We start from the raw sequence: 25901 nt of genomic DNA on the forward strand, positions 1-25901 counted from the left end.
GCATATTTTACTTATGAATTCTTACAGAGTATCTCTATGTTTCTAAAGAGTTCTTGTAGCTGTTTCAATCTCAATCATGTAGTTTGGACTGAGTGAAAAGGATGAGGATTAATTAGGGGTTTTAGGTGTTCTTACCTCTGCTTTGGAATTGCTTTTTTGTGCATTTTAACATGGAGTGAGCTTTTAAAAGCATCTTCCCTAAAATTCTTGGTTGCAAGGTGTTTAGACTACTCTTTGATAAATACTGTTTTAATGCTTTTACCTTGGTAGTTGGTGTTCTCTGTCTGCATGGGAGGTTACCACAGGACAATTGCATTTTTTTTAATCTTAAAGAAGGTTTCAGAGAGGTTTAATTTTATATGACTGCAGACTTAGTTTGCAGGCTTTATGCTATTTTGACGTTCTTGTAACATGAAAGCTACTTGAAGTAGATGAACTATTTTAGTACAGACAGAGAAGAAAATACAAATTATACCCCAGAGTTATTAACTTTTTAGTAGTGGTTATGTTCCAGTACCTCTGTTTCACAGAAACATTTTTACTGTGCAGCTGGTATTACAAAATAATTGCATTAAAAAAATATGGATAGAGGTTGATTCAAAGTTAAATCTAGTACTCTACCAGCAAAAGACTTGCATTAGGAATAACATGCCAACCTGTAACTAGTTAATGATGTCTAGACAAAATTTTGAAGGTGAGTTTTTGGTTGTGTAATTGTATGGTGCTGCAGGAAAAAAACCCAAATCAGCTATTATTACAAATACACAACTATAATGTAATTAGTTTTAGTAATTGGACTTCATATATGTTAGGATTAAAATTCATCAAATGGAATAATTTTTTGAAGAAAAGGGAGTTTATTGAACTTATTGCAATTCATATATGCATTTATATTCATGTTTAAGATTTAATTTTAATACAGTTTTTCTCTTGTTGCTGTTTTAAAAACTAGTTAAATGAACTGACATAATATGCCTGGGCTTCACTGGAGATAATGGGTTACCTATCTGAGTAAGGTCATTTTATTTGTTATTCCACTGTGCCATGATAGTATTTAGATAGTAAGAGTTCAAGGCCCCATTGTGTATGGCATTTCTACTAATTCTGAGAGGCAGTTTTATCTAGTCATCATTATCAGTGTAGACAAGGAAGGTACAAGGGAAGGGAAGTAAGATAAAGCAAAATGATTTGCTCAGTTGCTCATATATATGTTCCTATATCGTATATAGTTATTTATAACACAGGTGCAAGGTCATGCTCCTGAGTCAGGGCAATCCCAAGCACAAGTACAGGCTGGAGGGAGAATGGATCAAGACTAGCCCTGGGGAGAAACATTTGAGGGTGTTCGTGAACAAAAATCTCAATATGAGCTGGCAGTGCGCACTTGCAGCCCAGAAAGCTGGCTGTGTCCTGGGCTGTATCAAAAGCAGGACAAAGGGTTTGATTCTGCCCCTCTACTGTGCCTTCAGGAGACCCCACCTGGAGCACTGCATCTGGCTCTGGAGCGCCCAACACAAGAAGGATGTAGATTTGTTGGGAGTGAGTCCAGAGGAGAGCCACTAAGTTGATCAGAGGACTAGAACACCTCTCCTATGAAGACAGGCTGAAAGCTGGGGTTGTTCAGCTTGCAGAAGGCTCCAGGGACACCTTGCATCACCTTTCAGAACCTAAAGGGGGCTTACAAGAAGTTTGGAGGGGGAATTTTCACAACAGCATGTAGTGATAGGATGGGGGGGGATGGCCTTACACTGAAGTGAGGGTAGGTTTACATCAGGTATTAGGAAGAAACTCTTCACTGTGAGGGTGATGAGATACTGGAACAGGTTGCCCAGAGAAGCTGTGGCTGCCCCATCCCTGGAAATGTTCAAGGCCAGGCTGGACGGAGCTCTGAGTAACCTGGTCTGGTGGCAGGTGTCCCAGCCTGTAGAAGGATGGTTGCAACTAGATGATCTGTAATGTCCCTTCCAATCCAAACCAGACTTTTATTCTGTAATCATTATATCACGCACTAGTGAAGCCTCAGCTGTATGTTCCATTTTTTTGTGTCTGCAGCAAAAATCTACTAACAACTGCTAACTGCACAAAGTAAAATGAGGAAAGTAGGTGGTGACCTTTTTCCCCCCAGGGATTTTAATCACTTTTAATACTTAGTTACTGTGTCTTAGATACTGTACTGAATTAAGTAAATTGTAATGAAACATACAGCTTCAGGCAGAAACATCGTTAATCTGGGCTTCTTAACTTACTGATGCACTTCCTCAGTGGAAGTCAGTCTTTCCTCTGCAGGACAGCAGCTGCTCATTGTGTGCTTACAGATATGCACCCTACAAACCATGTGGGCCCTGTTACCTAGGCAGAGCTGGTCAAGTTGAAGACTGAGGTTTCCTTTGTTTCAGAGGTTGGAAAGAAGCCCTCTGCTGTTTGAATGTCATTTTTAATGGGAATTGTACAGAATCCTCAGCACAATCACTTCCTCTGTGAAATAATTATTTTTCTCTTTAGAAGAGAAAGAAATACATTAACTTCTTTGTATTTGGTGTTCATTTTTCCATGTTCATATTTGCTGTTACCATGCAACTAATTAGTGTATTAATTTCACAAAAACAAATGTTTAGCTTGTCTTTCAGTGGATGGTTTATGAATGAAGTAAAAGTTATGCACTGCTTGGATACTAGTGCTGTGCTCTGATACAGAAAAACATGGTGTTTAGAACAGTTAAATTCTACTTGGGACCCCATGATCAGGGGCAATTCCTGAGTTGCAGTAGTGTCTCTTTAGGGCCTTTCTAGCACTTCAGTCTCGTGGAAGATTTCTCCAGGGTGACCTTAAGTGCACCTTCCCCATCAGTAATGCAGCTGGGAAGGATGGTGCAGAAAAGAAGAGAGAATAATTGTGTACTTCCCCACAGTGACCAGGAACAATGAATGGAAGAGATGTTGTACTGAGTCACAGCTGAGTGTTACAATGTGTGTATGCTGCCATGGTAAAAACAATGAAATGTCATTTTGTGTCCCTAGCTGTGCATGAGGCAAGTTCTGCTTTGTTCTGGAACAATGATATATCAGTCTTGTGTAACTTTGGGTTCTTCAGCTGGCATGTAAAAGCGAAATGCAAATGTCTCTGGGAGGAATGGTGTGCTAATTAGAGGTAAAATATATCTCACTGAAAAAAGTCCATGCTCTGAACTCAGTGTTCTGTCTCCCTCTGTAGGGCTACCCCTCTCTGCTAGGGCAGTGTTATCATAAGAAGGCAGATTACTGTGTTCTAAGATAAATGCCAAAGGCTGTGTCTGGAGTGACTTAGAAGTGTTTCCAAATTGCCAGGCCAGGGGATGAATCCCAGCTGTGGCTCACTGTGTGTTAGGAAAAGATGTGGCTGTGTTATGTCCTGCTGTCCCTCACATGGAGAACTACAGTGCTGGATGAGGGCTACTCCGTGTTATGGTGAGGTCCATTGAGTGGGATGATAGACAGCTGCAGATCTGCCTATCTACAAGGAAGTCCCAGCTTTCTGGAATGAGTCCAGCTGTTTCTCTGCCTTGTCGATAGGGAAGGGTAATCCCACCTCTCCATGAGATCAGCTGTGTTGAGTTGGTGGCTCTGGTATAGAGGGATGTTCCTAGAAACAAATGCTGCAGATGCAGAGGGTCACCATGTGATTCCTGTAGAGATCTGCCAGATGAGGGCTGTCTGTGGAAGGGGAGTGCATGTCTTCAGGGTGATAATTTGTCCTTCTGAAAAGATGTCTTAGTCTTGGCTGGCAAAATTTGAATACACTGATCTACCCCTGTTGTCTGGCTGAACATCCGTATACTAGCATTGATTGATTTTAAGAGTTTGCTTTCCTGATTTTGAGCATTGTGCTCTGTTCTCAAGAGAAGCTCAGCCTGATGTGCATGATGAAAACAGTAACCGATGGATTGTCGCGGAAAAACGGGGCGGGGGAGGAAGAGGGTTGTGTTATAAGGCGCCTACCCAGGAGATGGCAGCCGAGAGATGGCTGAGCGGGACGAGCGGCTCCTGGCCCACTCAGGTGCTGGCCGTGCTGGGAAATACAGGCCCTTGCGTCGGCTGTCGCTCATGAAAGTGCCACTGTTGCAGTCAAGAATGAAACCTTTAGATTGTTAGACTTTGAACTAGATTTTTGGCCTTTCTCTCAGCTCACTTTATGCACAGCTGTTCCAAGAAAGTTGTAGTTTTATAGAGTAGCACATTCATTTATTGCTTCAGAAGCATTTAAAAGAAAGAACTGCTAAATCTAATTATTAACAAATTTTATGTTAAAGCAGACAGTGCTGCCCTTTCCCTGTTAAAATGATGTGAAAAATAGTCTTGAGCATTAAATGCCATTCAGTACCATTAAGTGTACTGAAGTAGAGGTGACTGAAGAGGGTTCAGAATAGGCTGATGACTGTAAATTACCAGTTTCTTTGAGTACCTTAGGCCTGTTTTTTGAAAAACAAACACACCATAAAATTTGATTTTATCAAGTGTTACACAAATTAGCATCCTGATGTATCTTTATAGCAGTTCTTTTTATAAAAGTTCCGTTTTGACTATTTTAAGAGGCAAGTACATTTTTAAAACTGCGAGCATACCAAAGCCTGTGATTGCATACAAGTAATTGACCAATTAACTCGGAACAGAAAGGTTGACTTAAAATATAGGACTCAACTTTTCTGAAGCTGTGAAAATGTACACTTAATTACTTTCAAAGACAATAAAAAATTGAGGCAGTTAGCTATAAATTTTGAGATGCATTTTCATACCTTCATTTTTTTTGGTCTTTAATTTGCAAGCTTTTGTTGTAGTTCAATTTTGGATGTGATTTAACCCCAGTCAGCAACTCAGCCCCACCCAGCCACTCACTTACTCTGCCACTCATGGAATGGGGGAGAGAATAGGAAGAGTAAAATTGAGAAGTCTCATGGGTTGAGATGAAGACAGGTTAATAGGGAAAGTAAAAACTGCTCATGCAAGCAAAGCAAAACAAGGAATGCATTCACCACTTCCCATCGGCAGGCAGGTTGAGTCATCCCCAGGAAAGCAGAACTCCATTGCATGTAACAGTGTCTTGGGAAGACAAACACCAAACACTTCGAATACCTGTGGTCAGTTGTGGGCAGCTGTCGCAGCTCTGTCGCTTCCCACCTTCCTATGCCCCCCAGCCTCCTCGCTGGTGAGGTGGGGTGAAGAGCAGAAAAGGCCTTGAACCTGTGAGCATTGCTTAGTGACAGGTAAAACATCCCTGTGTTATCAACAGTTTCCAGCACAAATTCAAAACACAGCCCCATGCTAGGTACTGTCAAGAAATGTACCTCTACTCCAGTCAAAACCAGCACATGCATAAGTCAGTGTGTAAGGAATCTGGCTTTTAATTCTGCAAAACACTGAGACTTGGTGAAAGACAGAGTTTTGTGCCTTAAGATTAGGTTCATCTAGTATTATGTAAGTGTTAAAACTGGTAGCCTACCTAAATGTTTATGTACCACTGTTAAAAAAAGTATGGATGAGTTGAAAGTGGAAATAAAAAGCTCTGTGAAAGCGTGTAGTTTTCAGGTGGTAATTTCTGACAATATTGTCTTCTTGTCTTTCTACTCATAGCCAAGTTCCTCCTCTCTTCCTTTGCCACATTTTTCCCACTGAAAAGTTGAATTCAGCTTTTCTGACATATGGTGGGGTGTAGCCAGAGCCAGAATCATGACACACTACTGCTGACCAGTTCTGTAAATAGATAAAATGCAGAGACTTTATCTATTTACAGAACAGATATGTGTGTGTAATTTTAGATACCAGTGATGATAACCCCATGTTTATAGGATGGCCTGGCCATGGTAATGTTGTAACACCATCTATTCAGCTAGAGCTTTCCAAATATTTTACTCTAATGTGAACTGGGTTATACGACAGTACAGCTTACTGGTAGTGTTACACTCCTGACTGTGATCTACAAGTCTTCAAGTGCAGTTTCTTTGTATACCTAGCAGAGTCATTCCTGTAGGGTTCTTACTGTGTGCTACTGGAACAAAGCCATATTTGCCCCCTTCTATGCAGTGGTTTTTCAGTCGCACTGCTTCTCTTTAGGGTGCTGTTTAAAAACAAATGAGTCTGCATTCAGCAGTAGTCTTGGGTTTTATTGCAGTAATGCTGTTAGGCCCTCTGACAGGCCACCACAGTGATACAGTCCCTGCTCCCATAGAGCTTACATGCTAGCTTTTAGAAGTCAACTTTAATATAAATTCTCTTGTACATCCCAAATTTATACATAGGCTCATATGAAACCAACTCTGATTTTGGACTTGATTCTAGTACTTCAGGAAATCAGCAGCTAGATTTCAAGACCAGAATCAGATGTAATGAGTTTGCTGAAGGTATTGCTGACTTTTCTTGCTGCCAGCACAAACAGAAGTACATGCTGAAGCTCAAAATTTCAGGATATTTAAAACATGCTGCTTTAAAAAAGTAAATTAAAAAAAACCAAAACAACGAAACCCTTGCACACAATACAAAATATACATAATATTCCAGTATTATTTGCGGCTGTGCCAACTTAGAAGTGCAATAGACTCACCCATTACAAAAACTGAATTAACCTTTTAAGTATTAATTGTAAAAGAAAAATAAACTAGTAACTTGAAGTGGTTAGGATACAAAAACCTTACCCATTGCTATGTCTCCCCTTTTTTTTGGAAAAGCAGTATTGTGTCCAGGCTAGGAAGGAGAATCCTGCTGCCCATGTCAAAATACAACCCAGTGAAGTCTAGTGAATTGAATCATTGCTACCTGATTGATAAACTGTTAAATCCCCAAAGAAGTTGCATATTAGATATTGATTGACCTGTACCTTCCACCAAAGGTGGAAGAAGGAAATCTGGGTGAATGCCTGAATTGCCCTTGCCGGCAGCACCAAAAATCGAAGATTCTACCATCTGGTCTATTGTGAAATTCCCCCTCTGCTCTGGAGCGCATGACCCTGATTATGTAGGAGCTTCCCACATACATGGCTGTAGGGGTTATTTTTTTCTGAACAAGTTTATATAAGAATTGAGGCAGACAAATTTTTTATCTTTACTTTCAGAGCATTTGCCCTCAAAGTTTATAATTACAAGTCAGGAGCTTATTCTTTAGGTTTAGGAAATTGCTATTCTTTCCCCCCACTTTTTAAATAATTGTTTTGGTCACAGACTTAGTTGATGGCAAGAATCTTTTTTCAGAATTTAAAAAAAAACCCCAAACATCCCAAAACATAACATTTCATAGATATAAAATAAATTCAAAACACATATGAAACTACACTGAGCAGCTGTTGCTGCAAATGAAGCTGTTATTTGCCAAAGAGATGGTTGGCTTTTGACTGATTACCTATTAAAAAAGTAAAACTTTCAAACGTGCTCAAGCCTAGTCCCTCAGAAAATAATGGAAAAAGTGCCTAAGCATAATTACAATCCAGCTTTGGGGGAAAGAAGACATGACTTTGTGTTCTCAGTCAGGCACATTTGCATGTTTTACTCTTCAAGTAAATCACCTCAAGTTGGAAACAATCTCATTTGCATGGCAGCATACATAAGAAAAACACACATCTTCTCTCACAATCAATTGTAAGTGTAACTGCCAGCCGTGAGAGAGAAAGGCAGCCAAAAGGCCAATTCCCCTGACTGTTACCAGTCTTACTGCATGGGCCTTTGTAAGACTGAGCTTTCATTATAACCAGGCAGCGTAACAGCAAGTGATAAACTTGAGGTGCGTAACCAACACAAAGTCACTCAAGTGTTGTGCTTAGAGCTCATTCCAGAGCACTACAGTACTTCACTGTATAAAACATAAGTTCACTTCATCAAGACATGAACAGGTGGAACCAAAAAATAATGTGACAGGTAAGGAGGTTGTACTGAACTTTGGTCTTCTGGAGGGCACTGAGATGCTAAAGAAGTAAGTGCAGTAAACATTTTACAGAGCTTAGATCTTCACTATCCCCTTTTGTAACGTGCATAATTCCTCAGTCAGCTATCCCCTTTAGTTCTCTCTATGCTCTTAGTCTTGCAAAATCTTTCAGTACAGAATTAAAGACAAGATCTTGACTGTCTTTCCTATTTATGTCAAAAGCCAAACTGATATCAGAAGGACCGGGAGTGTAAAGGCCAGTGTAACAGTAGTGGTAGTGCTTCTCAAGATGAAAATCAGTAATAACATTGCAGAGTACATGCTGTAAGTGATTATGAAGTTAATATTTTCCTCTCAGGGAGAAAGTATTCAGAAGACAGTTTTACATACCATTTGGCAGTATTTCCCCAAAACAATATCCTTCAGTAATTTAGCTGTGACCTTAGTGCAAGAAATATGGTGAACTTTTGGAAGACTGCCCAACCAGTTGTCCTGTAGCACCCAGACAGACATCTTCATACACAGTTCCTAGTTTATAGATTAGTTAAAGCAAAGGTTTGATGGTGGAAATTACTTTTCTGAAACAATAAGGATGGAGCTAGTCAATGAAAAAATGACTTCTTCTCCCAGTCTGGAAGCAGTATTCACCACACATTCATCATCAACTTAATAGAAAATGTCCTTTAACACATATGGTACTTGTCAACTGAATTACCAACTGATGCTGTTCCACAATAATCTGAAATAAATTCTTCTGTTTCACTCTGCAGTGGATCAAGAGAAGGGCTGCTGGTACAGTATGTTACTGTATACTCCGGACCTGCCAGTTCTACGGGTTAAGTTTGTTTGAAAGGCAAAAATTTACAAGAAAAGGCACTATAAATCATTTTTGAAAAAACCAAACTGTCCTGCAGTTACTCTTACAATAGAGTAGAATCTGTAAAATAGTTTCATCTATAAAGACACTTCCATTAAAAATGTTTAACGTTACTAAGCTTTAAGGCACTCCAGCTGAAGAACTGACTGATCACAGCTACTGTTGGTGGCTCAGATCTCCTTTTTATCCACATAACTCATCTTCAGTCTTTGTCCTTTGTGAGTTCTGCAATTTCATCGACATCTTCTATATCCTGTGTCATTTTCTCATACTGTCTCTTGAAGAAGCCAAGCTGTGAGAAGTATTAAAATAACACCACATTGCAGTCAGTCACGGATAATTCATTTCTCAGCAAAGCTAAATACTGTGATAGTAGAAATGCACATATGTGCATGCCCACAGTATAGAGTTTGATTTGTAGACAATTCCTGCCTCTAAAATGAGAGGAGGTGGGCCCTAAAGTCTTGCCTGGTGCAACTAAATGCTAGAGCAGCAGTCCTGATTAGCCAGTTTTCTCCCTGCCAAAATAGGACATTTCCATGATGCCTTGGTGTGCCACCAATGCCCTGGCACACAGAAAAACCTTCCACTTTTTCTATGTAACCTTTGTAATTTGCTTTTTCCCCTTGCCCTTTCTCTGTTCTTTTGTGGTTTGTTCAATATATATCCTCTCCCACCTTGTTTGTAATCCCCACCTTTGTCCACTGGGAATATCATGGGTGTTCAGAGCCCAGCTAGGGTATTATGGAAGGAGATAGACAGTGTCAGAAGGAGAAGAGTAAATACCACAGCCCCTGTTTTGAATGACTGAGAACTCATTTATCATCTTCATGTTGCCAGTTTCTATGAGGACCCATTTTATAAACCCTTCTGAAATACATCAAGGGTGTAATGCCAAAGCAGTATTATTACCACCAAACTGCAGATGTGGTTTTGTTTCATACTAGAGAAGAGAGATTCCAAAGAAAATAGCCCAAATGCATTTATCTCTTTCTGGTTTTAAGCATATAAATACCTACTTACTTTCCACAAAACAGCAACCAGTACCAACAGCAACAGAAGTCCAGCCAATATACTGCCAATCACAACACCTACTGGTACCTCAGCTTCCTCATCTGGCTTCATTATTGTAACTGGGATCTGAAAGCGGAGAGATTGTTTCTTAGGGGTTAATGTTAACTGCAAATAAGGTAGGATTTATAAACCAAGGATCAAGAATGTGTGGACTGCATACATTCTAGGATCAATGACTGGAAAACACCAAGCAATTACAGCCCTTTCACTGGTGTCCGTGGGTGCCTGGTTGCACCACTGTGGCACACAGCAGTGCCAGCTAAGGACTAGAGGCCCTCATCGCTCTTGGCCATGCATACCAGGCAGAGAACCAATCTCTCATGCCAGCTGCCTCTCCATTAACAGGAGGCCTTTCAGAGGCTCCACACACCATCATTGTGTAGACATGTTTCATGAAGGTGGGGAACAGCCTGGTGTACAACCCCAAAATCAGAATGCTGGAGAAGAACTACTTTCCACCAAGTGTTTTCAGAGCCCATTATCTGTGGTGGGCAGCTGTAGGAGGCAGTACTAGTCACTGAGGCCAGACACCATTGCATCTGCTGAAATTCCAACCCTCCTGCTGGGCAGGTACCTCTGTCTCCTTTGCCTGCTGTTCCTACCTTCTGTAAAACCACTAATGACTTGACAAATCTTCTCATGGTGATCTGTATTTTCTGGGGTCAACTGCATGAATTTGCTGCAAGTTGCGTGGGTCAAACAAGAGAACTTCTAGCACACCTACATTTCCTGAACCACAAGCAATACCAGAGAGCTCCCAGAAGAGTATACAGTGTCTGGAAGTTAGTTTTCAAGTGATACCCTATCTAGCTGGCTTAGGTATAACTAAATATATAATTACATATAACAGGGTTTCTCAGAGAGACATTGCTATAATATTTATGAACTGTCAAATTTTTGGATTTAATCTTGGAATGACATGCAGTTAGCTGAAAGTTTTTTCCCTTCCTGAAACATGATAAAACAAATCACACTGTTTTACTTTCTCAGGGTTGCTTGTTCGGTGCATTTGTCTGGAGTAATTTAATCTTAAACTTTCTGGGAAACTTGCACTGGACTGACATTTCAGTGATTTAAGTCATTTCTGTTGGAAGTCTCCAGTGTTGTGCTAGGTGTGGTTATGTGTATTCATTTCACCAAGGCAGGATGGCTTTGTGTATTTTCTAACTGAATGGCCATAATGATGATTCTAGCAGGTTAACATTCTGTCCTCCAGCTGGCAGTCCTTTCCAACTTGGAAAAAATCTGACAGCTTTTACGTAAAAATACCTAAGCAGCTTCCCCACATAGCATCACAAGGCAATATTCATTCATTTGGCTAAACAACAACCCAGTTCATCCAATGTAAAAAGCCAATTTCATATATGCAGTTTGCCTAGTAGTGCTTTCTCCATTAGATTAACAATGAAGTGGCACTGTTGGAAAGGACAATTGATGCCTAAGAACAAATTATCTTTCCTGAAGTTAAACTGTGGTCAATAAGACACCATGAGACTGGGATGCACCTCATCTAGTGTTATATCTACAACATGGTTCCTTGACTTCCAAAGGAGAATAGGGTTTTTAAGAGCCTAATTCACCCTAGTTATTTTCAGGATTATCTTTAGGATGAGACGAACTGCATTTCAGAAATACCTGTTCTTTTCAGGGACTAGGGTTTATAGAATGTGGATGACTAATGCAGATATTAAATTGGATGAATCCTATCACATCCATCTAAATTAACAGGGTAAGTAGGGAAATAAGCTCCATTTGCCTCTGCACTGTTCTGTTCCCAAGGAAGTGGGAAGGGCAGACTCGGTATCCCTGTTGGCCTGACAAGAAGTTAAGCGCAGTTCTGAGTACGGGCCCCAAGTGTCAAACTGTCTGCTGTAGGGAGAATGTACCTCCACAACCTGGCACATTTACCAAGACTTCTCACGGGGCAGTAGGCCATTGAGTGAAGATCAGCCTGGAAGTCACCAAAAGCCACCGTGTTTCTTAGGAACCCTGTGGAAAACTTTCAGGGTCTGTTCAGCTACTGCCTCACAGGTGTAAAAGTCCCAGCTCCACATGTGTCAATGGCTGGAGGAGGAATGAACTTTTACTTGTCAACTACCATTTTTCTAGTTCTCCTGAAATTACCATCAGAACTTCTGGTAATGTAGATTGACAGTACCATGCTTCAAAATAGAAGGTGGAAAAATACCTATTAATACATGGCTTATGAGCTACCTAAAAAGCCTGTGCAATTACCTGGAATATTTGCATTGTATAGTAATGAGTTTCAGCTCCTACTAGAAATGATACCATGCCAAACTGAAGCACTCAGAACACTTCAAACACTGGCATGTAATTTTTCTGCAAAAACATTCTTCCTCTGTTCTTCAGGCACTGGAGGTTTTCCTGATTCCAAAATGGTTTATTTAGAGGTTCTTCACAAGAAATAGAGTGATCCATGAGAAACCAATGATTAAAAATGGTATAGTCTTATCACACAGAGAGATAGATCAATCTATAACTGCTTTTGTATATATTTAGTTGAAGTCTCCATTGCCTGTGAATGGGCTATGCTGCACATTCTTACACATATTTTTCTCATTTACTAATTTGCATTTTGTTCTTCAGTGGCCTTGGTTATTTTATGGATAAAACAGGCTATTAAGTCCTGTAAAAATAAATCTGAAGTTAGTCCTGCAAATGGAAGGGCGTTCCTCTCAAGACTGACTAAGAGAGTAAGGTATCCTCTTTTATTACAACAGTACCACAGTGCTACTGTATTCTTCCAGTGCTTTTTATGTTTGTGTATAGCAGATGGAAGGCTTGGGAGAAGAATTCTGTACTAATAAAGCAGTAGTTTGGAGACTTCTCTTTAGATTAGCTGTGTCCACATTGTCCATATGCTAAAATGGCTATTCCAAATGCTAAAAATATTCCACATTCCTTTACAAATAAAATTATTTTCTGAAGACTTTGCCAAACATTTGTGTAGAAATATCAAACTGTATATACTTATAGAAGTAAGTAAGACTATAAATCAGATTTGTGAACATGCTTCTCAGAGCTCATTTATCTATAAGAATTAATTCCATTCCAGAAAGAAGTCCAAATTTTGGTCTTTTCATGAACAAGAAGCTATCTGAATTTCAGAAGTTTCTAGCTGACTTTTTCTCATAGTTCTACAGTTTATTTGAGACCTACAGGTTTTAACTATGTTTGGTTTATATAGCAGTGGGCTGAAATGAAAAAAATTTAATAATTTAAGGGAGCTGTATAATCAGAAGGATATATTAGTTCAACATAATCAAATTGCTATGTACTCCTAAAGGACACAGAAAATTAAATACTATCACTTTGATACAGTCAAAGATAGAGAAGTTGAAAAAATATACTTATCTATCACTTACAGTTAGGGTATTCTCTCCAATTATAAATAACTCAGTGTTATGTGTATCAATTTTTGCTTCTGCAGAGAGTTGTAATGTCTGGAAAGTTACCTGAAAGAGAAGATTAAAACAACTGTAAAGCTCTGTTATAGGGCAACTCAATTAAAAGTAGAATGTCCTAAAATGATTCTCTTGCCTTGAAATGAAGACTTTGCAACCAGAAAAGAAAATCATAGTATTAAGAAAATTTAAATTATTTTTTTTATTTTTCCCCAGCTAACATGTTAATCAAAGTAACAATATATCAGTAATCCACTTAGCAATGACACTGGGAAACTCGTTTTTCTTTTTCTTTAATGTATAATTCAAGCAAAACAGGAGGAATTATTTATGTAACCCTTTTCATAGTTATTTCAAAGCTGTCACTGCTGCTAGCAGGGAAGAGATGGGGTAAAATAACAGTGAGAAAAGGAGACACGGCAACAAAAGACAGATGGGAATATATCTCTGGCCTTTGCAAGAAATGGAAACTGGATGTTCTTTTACTTCACCCCGCCTTCACCTCTATCCAATGCTTCTGGTTTTCCCCATTTATTTTTTCCTTTCACTATGTTCCTCTCCACGTCTCAAATTCTGACATGGCTCTCTCAGTTTAAACAGAGAAGATAACAAAAATCTTAAGCCAATTCCTGTTTGAAAAGGGTCCTTGTGCCAGATCCCACTTCCCTCTGTAGATGTACTGGAGGAGAGGTGCATGGCTGTGTAGAAACTGATAGCTCACTACTGCTCTTCTCCTACAGCACTACGAGGAATGGCCTCAGGTTCATGGGAACACAGCACCACTCTCCAGATGAACCAAAGGCAAAGCCTGCTCTGTCATTTTGCCTCCTCAGCCATTTCTCTGTGGCAGGGCCAGGTACTATGGACCTGACATAGGACACAAGGGCAGCCATGGGTCTGTAGCAGCCCACACATACCAAACTGTCTCTGCAGTGTAAGTTATTGCATCCCTGCACTGTGGCCATCTGCCCAAAAAAAGTTTCTAAAAGTTTAGAAACACACCTGAGCACTATTCAAAGCACCTCAATTCCTAAACACATCTTTTCTTTGCTTAGCAGGTACTGGCAAGCCTGCTATCCCCTTCTGGGACAACGGCTGATTGCCACTAAATAAAAAGGCTGATGATGTGCAGATTGAGTGAGTAGTGCTTGCAAAATTATTTGCAATGAATCAAATAGAAAATTACAAAATGGGAGATGTGAGAACTGTGACATGATCTTTCCTTCCCATTGGCCAGGGGTAAACAAACCATTCCCACTCACTTTTTTGTGAGGGTAGTAACGTTTTTTTCAGGTCTCCACCTTCTGCGTACCTAACAGCACTAACAAATGGTCTTGACCCAGCTGATTAGAAAAATACAAACTCTAAAGACAGACAGATACTTTTTGTCACACATTTCCATAACACATTTTACAATATCAACCTGACTTTTTCCTTTTAAGAGATGAATGCTAAAGCTGACAACAGCCCTGCTGTTAAATGTCAATACCTGCCACAAGACTCGCCAGACACACTAAGGAGACTGCGTCATGTTCCCGACACGTTAGGCAAATCCAGGACTCCAAGACCATTTGGTTGGTTGCCTAGCTAAGAAGCAAACATGGTCTAACTTCAAAAGTCTGGTAACTCATGATAAGTTATATCCTGGAGGACACATGGTGATTTAAAAAAGGCTGAGATATTACTGATGGATATTTTAAACATCCTGTAGGTCTCTAAGCAAGGGCTGTTTCTTTAACACCTACTCTAATAAAGACAAAAAATCAATTAAAGATGTTTTCCACATTCTGTATCAAATAAAACTGGCAGCACTAACGGGGTTTTGATATTTTGATGTGATTTAAAATGATCACTATGTAGGCCATGATGTTCAGAAGCTAAAAGCATGATTATATTACAGGCTATGATGATACTGTGCTCTGCTGTCCTATGATGAGTTTGTGGAAACTGTAGTTCCCCTAGAATGAGTATAACAGATGTAGGAAATGTTTTATTCGGCTGTGAAGGTTGCATTATCACAGTATTTTCTTAGATCCTTTGCTGGACTGAAGTTTTATCATGCAACCTCACTACTTTTAGGTCTCAAGTTTTCTGGAAAAACAAACGTAAAACACACAAACTAATGTAAAGTAAATGAAGGTCTTTCTAGATTGTAAGGTCTCTTTACTGGACTTTGAAAAAACTTGAGTATTGGATCCTCCACAAAGATGATACTCACAGCAGCGAAAGTGCCGTTCCAGATTTGGGTGGACACGTTCACAAAGTATTCTCCCTTCAGCATAATGTCTTCCAGTTTGCATGTGATGGTACTGCACTTCACATTCTTACAGTTCTTCCAGGGGAAACAGCAAGAAGAGGCAACAGCATGAATTAAAAATACGCTTTTAAAATGTTCTTTCAACATCTAGACTTTCTGCCCTTGCATATGCTGTTCTGTGCATACAAATTAAGTGCTTGCAGTGCTAAAGCAGATGAAATATCTGTGACAACATCCATAGGCTGAGCTCCGGCTCTGTAAATGGGGAATGCCACCCCATCACACCTTTCCTCACAAGTACAGCAATGGGCTCAGAAGGTCAGCTTTGCTTACCTCAGCTCAGAAGGTCCTGCTTACTGTAGCCCTGAGTTTTACTCACCAGTTCTTTGGAAGCTCTGAAGTTCTCTTTTGTGAAAGATGGAGAGTAAGGTCTTTTCCCTATTTGTAGTGGATTTATCTGAGCATCACAAGTAACACCTCTGGCCTAGGAAAGATGGGGGAAATGAGACTGGATGATATGATACTTGGGAGTTTATAGTCATCATAATAATTTATATGTCTGGGATTAGATGGTAGCTGTTAAAGGCTACATTGTGAACACTGAATTCATTAGGAAACTAAGAGTATGTGGTTTTGGTCAGAAGTAAATAATTCTTACGACACTCTTTTTTTCTCCCGAGATTGACCTGAAGGGTTTTTCCTCACCTAAAAATTTCATTTTTATGATAACTTTCCTAGGAACTTGGAGAAAGACCTAACTGAGGACATTCAGATTGGACTTTGCCAAGTAATAAGCTAGTGTACTATGGGCATTGTGGTCCCCCCCTTTATGAGGAAAGGACAAAGAGAAAGGGCATGGATTCTCTTAAACTAAGCCATAATACTGGGGAGATAATTGATGTTTATAGTACTGCTAAACCCCCGAAACACAGTTTAGTTCTATACCTCATCTGTGGTGACTGCAGTTAGGTACATCAATGGGTTGTCTTTGCTGGTCAGTTCTGGAAGTTTGATAGTTACATATGCCATCTTTACTGGAATACTTCCTGTTGTTACCTGCAAAGCAAATAATTCAAGAGTTAATTCAGGTAGCTATGCATAAATTATTTGATATAGCAAGAAAATTAGAAATAATGGATGAGTATGGAAAAACTGGAATCCTTTTACATCAATGTATTTTTTACTAAAACACTGGGGTAGTAATTTTGTGAATAGTAAAGCAGAAAGCATACTATATAGCTCCAGGTTCCTGTCTGTTTTCTTAGCAAAGCTCATATTAACTGCATGAAATATGTTTTGAAAAGCAAATATTCTGCCATGGCCAATATGCCTGTTTAGTCCTTTGGAGTAGCAGTTACAGGAATGGAAATGGAACATAATTTAAGTTTCTTCCACCTGGCATATTTGGATCTAAGTTTTTTCTGTGTTATATAATAAGCACTGTGATTTGGCTGGTTCTTGCATCAGGTTTGATCCCTTAACCCTTGCCAAACTTCAAGTTTTAAAGTCCAAGCCTGCAAAGACTTGTTTTTCTTTATCAAGTTGTTAGGAGACTCTGTGAAAAAACAGTCTAAGTTGGCCTAAGGTTAACCATTAACCATCTTCTAAATATGTAAATGGTGCAGGACCAATCCCTCCCCCATTCTGCTTGTGCAAATGTCATCCTTAACCTTATGAAGACTCTAAGCACTTACACTATTTGCAAATTTTTTTCTTACTTGACTTATTCAAAAGCCTCAAAATCAGACAATGAAAGCAGGAGTGGTTTTTTTTAAATTAGTTTTTGGGAGCAGGCTACAGAGGGAGCTAAGGCAACTTCTTGAACCAGAACAAAACACACTTACTAACCTTAACTGAGAAGTTGAACGTGGGGCCAATATCTTCAAAATTATTCACAGTGGAAGGAATGTTATGACCAGAGTATACTTCATAAAAGTTGATGTTGGCAAGCCTAGTTAACAACCATAAAACAATACATTTCAATTTGGCAGCCGCTTTGAAAACATATGTTACTGGATATGACTTTGTAAAACAGGTCAGAAGTACAGAAAGAGAAAAAGTCCGTCACTTAGATTGCTGTTTTAATTTTACAAAGTTGGTTAAGAAAATGGTGTACTGAAGCCCAGAGCTGGAACAAACATGTGAAATTAAGACAAGAGAGTTGTACAGGGTACAGGCTCTCTCAGGCTTCTAGACCCTGCATTGTTTCAGGGCCATACTGCAAACTCCTTTCCTGGGCACAAACTACAACATCCAGCCTTGCAGTCATCTTCAGAAAGGGTCTCCTTGGCTGTCTCCCTTGGTACATCTGTAACTGGCTGGGTGGGGATACACAGGCATCACCCTGCTTATTTACATGGTACATATCACATAGCCCTCAGTCCTCTCTGGGTCATTTTCTTGAGTCATTATGGGGTTTAAAATATGAATTTGCAAAGTAAGGTAAGGCTGGTTTCAGCCCACTGCAGCATGGAATGGCAGGTGTGTGATGAAAGGACATGGTGCAAGGACCTGTGGGTGCTCAAGGAGCTGAGTCAGTCAGACAGAACCATGCTCAAAGGCAAGGAAAATATCCCCGTGCATCACACCCACCGCCTGCTACCTGTGAACAGCCCCTCTGCTAAACCATCCCAGAACGGTGTCTGCTCTTCATCATTAGCTTTCTTCAGAAGGATAATTTGAGCAGTCAAAAAGCAAGCTGGTGACTGAGTGAACAAGAAATAGGGGCTATTACAACTCCTACATCAGCTCTTCCTGTTACACAGGGAATCTATCTTCTTTACCACTCTCCCTGTTTAATCTGGGTAACACCTGTGCATTCAATACCAAATTAACATGTGTGCAGTCTCACAGATGTACTTCCTGATCAGTTGTGGTCCTCCATACTGCACTGTGGATCCTTTTTGACCCTCCATACTTTCTCCCATGGGCCCTTTCCTTGACGGGCTTCCTCACAAAGACTCCAAGGAAAACACACATGACATATTTTCTGCTTCCTTACTGCTGAAGACTCCAGTTCTTCCAAGATGCACAGTATCAGCTTCCGTGTCCTTTCAGAAGTCTCTGGTAAGACATATTGCTACACCTTCTCCTAGAAACTCAGGAAATTATCCCTAGAAAGACTTCACTTCATGAAAACAATACTTTTTTCTCAACTCTTGTATTTTAAGGGATTACTTCTTGGCTGTATTACCTGCCTCAAGAAGGAACTAGTTCCAGGTAAATACTTCCCAAGCCAAGTTATGACACAGCTTAATATGTATTTTCATTTAGTTCTTTAAAATTTATTATCTCCAAGAATAACTAATTTTCTGGCAGGAGGTATTCCTTCATTCCTTGACTTGCATATGAAATTTCATTTTCTCATATTCAGGAGATGTAGATGAACTGAAACCCCTGTTTTCCCTTGAATAACTTTTATAGACTCCATTCCTTGCTTCTTCTGAAGCATTTCATTTCAGCTCATATTTCTCAGCTAATTAAACCTGCTGATTCAAGTTTGCACCATCTGAATATCCTAAGAAGCTATCCCTCTATACAGATGCTCTTGCAGTCTCTGCTGCTTCTGACAAAGTCTCATGCAACTTTCTCAGGGAGCTGAAAGAACTTGCACCACTGACTCAAATGCTTCTCTGCACTTAAAATAATCTCAGAAATTCTGCATGACTCCAGGACTGGTGCACCTAGTCATGATGCAGGGCCTCCAACGTTCTGAAACTACTTCTGCAAAGAAGGTTATAACACTAAATCTTCTGTACTGTGGTCTTTATTCCAGCTCATCCTACACAGCAGCCAATAGTTCTTGTAGCTATGGTCATCTCTGAATTTTAATTTCCTGGATCCATTGTTGATGTGCATTTTGAAGTTATTCTCTGAATAACTACTGTTTGTTTTTTATCAGTTTATATTTACTAATTTTTGATCACTTTGGGATGCAAAAGCATTTTTTCACCAAGAATTTGTGACCAAGTGCATTAAATGTAATTACATGTTTATCCTTGAAATTCAGTACTTGGGAAAGATAAATAAATCTTTTCTTTGATGAAAATTAAAATATCCTACCTTGATCCGAGAGTGAAACCAGTGTATTTTTGTTTTAGTTGTAATCTAAGTTAAACTGTAACTGAAATCATGTGTGTGTGGAACAGCTACAGACTAATTACTGTTTGAGTGCATCCCAAATCACCAAGGGTTTCCAGGGCTCAAGGTAAGAAGTTTCAAGAGCACTATATAAAGATTGTTCTTAAAAGGCTTTTTGTTGGTCTCTCTCCCCTTGTCTGCTCAGCTGCCTCTCCTTGCAAACCACCCTTCCCAGGGTAAAGGATCCTTCTTGCAATAGCCCTGACTTGCCTTCTACATGGAGAAGAAAGGGCTGGCACCAGGCAGGGAGGGGTACGTTTGAGCCAGAATCTGGATGGGTGCATGGGAAAGCTGGGTGTCTGCTCCCAGTGCCCGTTCAGCTGCAGCAATGGGGAATCTGCCATGTGCACAGCAGGTTTTAGTATAAATCATTATCTCACACTGCTAAAAAGTTTATATTCTTGCTCCAGGTTCATACATCCATAATTTTTTTCTTTTTTTCTTTTCCTCCTTTGCTGAGAGTTTGAGTGGGGCGTATTTTTCCTTTTGATGTTCTTTTGTTTAGTTTTGATCACTATAACTCCAGATTTGATCCCGTATCATTACACTTGAGCCAAGAAGCCTGATGTTATTATACAGTATGTAAGATTTATGGTATCAAAACCACATGCACTGTTTGGCCTTTATATCGCTTCTGTTCACAGGAGCATCTGTAACAACTGCTCAGAGGTAAACACAGGTCCACAACTTTAATGATTCTTTACATGTAAGGTTGTTTGAAGGACAGACAAATCTGTAACTACTGGTGAAGAAGGAATTTCTTATGACTTCCAAACCAAAAGCAAAACTTCACTATATTTTTAGTGGCCTTTCAGGACAGTTACTTCAAGCACCTTGGCAAAATGACAGTGTCTGTTTACATTATTCAGCATACCTTGTGAAGTGAATTTCTGCATCATATCGCAAAGGAATTGATAAGGTGACCTGGTTGTCTGAGTCTTGCTGTTCCTTACTCTCACTGTTCATCAAAACACATTTGAGTCAGATGTTATAATATTGTTTTATACAAGAAAGCTATTAATACCTAACTTGCTTTCGTATCAGTGTGTACTTTACCTCCACGCATGAAAACTTAGAACTGCCACGTTCTGAAGGTTTTTAAGATTAAAATCGAAACTAATATCAAAGGATACCTATGGAAAAGACAAGGAACACATAGTAAATGAGTTGGTACAACATCCAAAGGACTTCCCAACAGACATAATTATTTATTCATGTGTGCAACAATCTAGAACTGCCTTCTGTGTCTGAATTTTCTACAGATTTCTGTGTAATACTTCAGTAATTTCTTAATACTCAGAACTGATTTATTCTTGCGTTCCCCTACAAGTTGGCATTCTTACATAAACATGAGTTATATGCATTTTAAAATTGTGTATAAGTAGCTACAAGCTGCAAAAGAAGGTGTTCACAATTTTTTGCTTTTAAACTCCAGCTAAACACAAGCTTTGTATTCACTCTTTACTTCCATTTGTTCCAACTGCACTTCGAGCAATTCCATTAAAATTCAGAACAAACTGACTTTTTTATATACAACTTTTTTTATTATTCTGCATGTCTCACCACAGAACATCATATTTGTATTCTTTCTATTTTATATTCTATTATTATATCTTTCTATTCTTTCTTGAGGAATAAAAGATTCCATAAAACTGTGGATATCCTGAGGCTTATGGTATATATGAAAAAAAAAAGGTATGTAATTCATCCTAGGCCTGTGTGGACTTCCCATCTCTTCTCAAAACAATACTGCGTTCTTGGAGAGATGAGATTCACAGAGCAGGTGAGGGAGTTACCCCAGGTTCACACTGCAGGAGGGATTTGATGGGAATTGTGCTCAGTTTGTAGGAGCCTGCACATGATGCTGCTCCATGCTTCTCTGGCCCCAGGCTTCACTCTCCAAAAGTTATGCAACTGCAGCAGCATTTGGAAGCTGTGAGTTGTGACAAATGAGCTTTGAGAGTCTTTTTTCCTTTAATCTGGAAGGGAGTAAAAAAATTTAACCCCTAGTTTACTTCTTTTAATGCCTCTGTTGTCAAATCTAAGAAGCCCTTATCAGCAATAAATGCAGAGTTAGGGAAAAACAACAGCAGAAAAGGTTTTGGATGTCATTCAAGGTTATTTAAACATGCTAGCTGTACCTGTTGTCCTGTTCTGAAAACAGGATAGCTTATTTGGCAAATGACTGTACTTTGTGCTGTTCCTGTTTGACATGAGACTTCAGTCCCGTCACTCTGCAGAGAAAACAGACAGAAACACCATCTTAATAATCAGGTTTTGATAAGGTAGAGAGATGTATACCTTTAACAGCATCTGTATTATACTAAGGAGTGGTGAAAATAGGTGCTATGGCAGTAATTTCTAGAGATGCAGCAGGTGGGTGGGGCATAGGCAGGGCCAGGAGGAAGTCACGAGAAAGGTGGGACAAGGACCATTCCCACGCGATTTCTTGTGAGCTGTAATCCTCTTATTAGAGCTTTGTGCTGGGCTTGGAAGAAGGAATACAGGCCAGAGAGTACAGGTCAGCTCCAGCACTAACTTCTACAGTCCTTTTTTACAGAATTTTTGCAGAACTTTTGCAGACATATTTACAGAATCTTGGAGCTGGTGAAGTACTTTCACTATAGAATTTAGTGTGCAAAGGGGAATTCCTACAGAAATCAAACTTTCTGTAGGAAAATCTGCAATACATAATAGTTTGTTTTAGTAGTAAATATTTACTATTCTGCAGAATATTTGGCTTGTCATCGTCCTTGATTCAAAGACAAATTCACAGACCAGAACCAGTTACCAACCCTTGGAGAAAAATTTCTTAAAAAGTACTGTCTTTTGTAAAAAAAATTTCTAGTAGACATTTACCATTCATGAGCTGTGCTACAAAAATCCCCTCAAAACAAAACTCCCCAAAAGACCCATATATACTCAGCTTATGTTTTTCTTCCTGCTTTGAAGCAGGCACATTTTTGGTCCAAACTTCACTTGCAGGCTGAAGTGCTTCTAAGCAAAAAGGGCTTTTAAAGCAAAAGGAAGTTCTAGCTCCAGTGTGGTCTTTTGGCAGGAGTGCAATGAGCAATTTTTCTGCACAACAGGATGGGGAGGTAGAGGGGCACCCCCAGCACTGTGTGCAATACTTTTGCCAATTCATTGTTCAGAATAATACTGGTCTCAGGCAGGAATGAATGCTATCCCTCCTCTCCCTTCAGTATAGGGATTTCTCTGGATTTCACCCCGAGAATTATCACGCACCTCTCCAGTAGCAGCCTGACCATATAAGCCAAGCACTGAAGTCTGCATTTCATCCTTCATGACTTGGGAGCAACAATTTAAATTATAGGTATACTGCATTCCCCAAAATAGTATGCATAAGTCCTCTCTTTCCCCTTCTCTAAGACAAAATTTGTTGGAAGAAGAGTTTCTGGTATAGCAATCATGTCAATATGACTAACTGTCTAGCTGGAACACATGACCTTGGCAGTAACACTATTTCTAGATCCCAAGTCTGTGCTTTAAGGATTCATCATCAATGCTGCGTGATCTGATTTATCAAATACAAATTCCCTGTGGCACAGCAACTGCTTCAGGCACGTTGCTGAGAGTTAAGGAGAAGATGTGGGTGCCAAGGCCTAAAGTGAGGAAAAGATGTCTGAGGTGAGGTCAAACTCGACAAGTTGCCAACTTTTATGCTGAGTTGGAAGTATTTTGCCTTGACCTAAATAAACTGATATGCCGGGGGAATAATTCTGGTATCCAAGAAAACAAACTGGGAGAGATTTTTGTACACACATTCTTTTCTGGAATAGGCACTGCTAGAAAGAAGAAAAAATTTCTCTGAGAACCTCAAAAATCAGGGGCAATAACAGAAACAGTGAGGTTGGGTATCACGCACCGGTAAAGACGATGAAGCAAAAAACAAGTTGTCTGAAAATGTAGCCTGGATTCTGGTGTTATATGCATTTTCCTTTTTATTTCTCAATTTCACATTGAATGTTAGTCTTCTCTTTTTGCTGCTGACAATAAACTGTTGTTTGCTGTTGGAAAATAAAGTCCATTGTTGTAACTAGAGGTACCAGAACAGCTGTGAATCAGGAAAATGCATTGCCTGTAGCCAACAACAAATAACAAGCACAGCAAGACATTTCCTACACTCTACACATTTAAACGCTCTGCTTTCTAAACCCCTTGGCATAAGAAATTCTGTGATGGTGTTCCCTAAAACCAGATAGAATTATTTTCTTCTGAAAGTGCAGGACTTTGCTTATGTGTTGTCAAAGTGACTTTGCTGAATTTTCAAGGGGTCTACCCTGGTGGGAAAGTGGGCAGAGTGGACAGCAGACATAGACAGCCCTGTCTGTTTGTGCTGTACATGTAAGTGTGTATCTGACATGGACTTGGATTATGTGCTGCCCAAATAGCTGACCACAGCTCCCCACTGGCACAGCTACTGCAGGATCCTCGCTGCTCCCTGCAGGAGGGATGGAGACAGCTGCTGCAGCTGCTGCTACTCTCCCAGTGTGCTCCTCTTCCCAACAGCAGCCAGTCAGACACAATTTGTCCAAATACACCCTATGCCCTCATCTCTAAGATACAAAAACTTGGATTGGTCTAAGCTGACAAGCGTCCTACTTCTATGTTTGTGTTCCTATCTTACCTCTTTTTCCTTGACTAAATTTAGATTAAAATGCCATTGCTTTTTTTATCCATGCTGTTTCGAAGTAGATGTTGAACTAGAAAGGCACTTTCCTCTAGAAATTCATCCAAAGCCCCCAGACAAACCGACTGGTGAAAACACTAGACTCCAACAGTTCCACTGATTCAGCTCTTACCTGTCGTCTGCCTTCTGCTGAACATTCAGAACAAGATCACAGATACAAAGTTCATCTTCACCACAGTCTTTAATAAAAGGAATCTGGGGAAAACAAAAACATTTCCTGAATGACAGGGCTCAACCTTTAACATTATCTGCAGACACTAGAGTGCAAACACCTTCGAGCTGAAGCACATTCTTGGTTTGCAGGTAAGAAAATCCCTCTGATGGACATTAAAAATTCTTGACATGTGAACGAGTGAAATGAGTAACGTGTTGCTACACGTCAACTGATCCAAGAATGGTACAGACAGGTTACTTTTCACTGACAACAAAGGTGATGTAGTCAAAGTAGTTCAATCTCTCTTTTATGTACCTTTTTATTGTAGAATAAACTGACCTGAAAGAACTCATCTTTGCCATCAACTGGAAATGCACATCAACAGTGACATGGCTGAACTAACATGCCTGTTATGCTACAGTTGCTGATGTGTGTATGTATGAGCAAGCTCATGCAGTACAGGCAAAGGTATAAAAGGAACCAGGGGACCGCTCCATATGACTAACACGGAACACCAGTTTTCACTTGCCTGTACCTCTTTGGTGTTTGTGGGGGCCACACATTATGGATGTGCATAACCACGCATTTCTGAATAGTAAATCTGCATACTTACACTGTAGGCCACAGATGCTGGAGAAGATATGTCAAGGACAGGGCTGGAGACAGGATTTGCAAGGCCAATGTCAATGCGCAAACTAAGTGAATTCACTGCGTCTGAAGGCTCCTGTAAAACATGTGGATCAGATAATGGCTGTCAGCAGAGAAAACAGGGTAAAATTGGTAATTTCTATTGTGAATTGAGAATGCGTAGTAAAATCATACTTGCCCTAAACAAGGAGAAACAACAGTTCAAAGCTTCATTTTTTAATGAAAATAATTTTGTGAGATTGACTACTATGTGCTCCTCTAGCTTAATAGTTTTCAATTAAAACTGCCATTTCCATGATAAAACTGATTTTTCTCGGATTCTTGGAGACTGTACACATCACAGTAACTACTAGCACTAAGGAACATGCAGATTATCTGCAGCTGTAGGAGCTGGTCCTCAAAGCCATCACCAGGTAGCTTTCACTCTCATCTAGCTTCAGAAGTCAAATTCCTATTCCACTCTGCCTTACCATCACAAAGAGCAGCTGGGCCTGAGTGACACTAAAACACAATAAACTCCTTGTTTCCTCTTTTTCTCAGTACTGGATGAATCACATTCTAGCCCTATGGCACACCGCTCCACAGGGCATTAAACGTGATCAATAAGTCATTGCAAATCAAAGCAGGGACTGAAGTCCTCTACCTAACCTAGTGTCATGCAACAGGGCTTAAGGCAACTCTCAGGGCTGTGTTCAGTCTTTGTTTCTGGAGAAAAGTGGAGACCTGGTTATTTTT

The 25901-nt window shown here is 39.8% G+C and overlaps 1 protein-coding gene across 1 annotated transcript in view; it reads right to left on the minus strand.

Annotated features, from left to right (window-relative positions):
• Positions 1-6112: 6112 nt before the first annotated feature.
• The window catches only part of ITGA2 (integrin subunit alpha 2), a 67823-nt gene continuing 48034 nt past the window's right edge, over positions 6113-25901 (minus strand). The window contains exons 18-30 of the mRNA XM_048291709.1: positions 25132-25242; positions 24477-24559; positions 23540-23681; positions 21795-21887; positions 20710-20786; positions 20528-20611; positions 17362-17464; positions 16459-16569; positions 15893-15997; positions 15475-15588; positions 13218-13307; positions 9781-9897; positions 6113-9049 (exon numbers count right to left, since the gene is read on the minus strand). Of these exons, the coding sequence (XP_048147666.1) occupies positions 8960-9049; positions 9781-9897; positions 13218-13307; positions 15475-15588; positions 15893-15997; positions 16459-16569; positions 17362-17464; positions 20528-20611; positions 20710-20786; positions 21795-21887; positions 23540-23681; positions 24477-24559; positions 25132-25242 (1320 nt within the window). The 3' untranslated portion in view covers positions 6113-8959. The remainder of the gene's footprint in view (positions 9050-9780; positions 9898-13217; positions 13308-15474; positions 15589-15892; positions 15998-16458; positions 16570-17361; positions 17465-20527; positions 20612-20709; positions 20787-21794; positions 21888-23539; positions 23682-24476; positions 24560-25131; positions 25243-25901) is intronic.

The sequence above is a fragment of the Corvus hawaiiensis genome, chromosome Z (genome assembly GCF_020740725.1).
Source record: "Corvus hawaiiensis isolate bCorHaw1 chromosome Z, bCorHaw1.pri.cur, whole genome shotgun sequence".
NCBI lineage: Eukaryota > Metazoa > Chordata > Aves > Passeriformes > Corvidae > Corvus > Corvus hawaiiensis.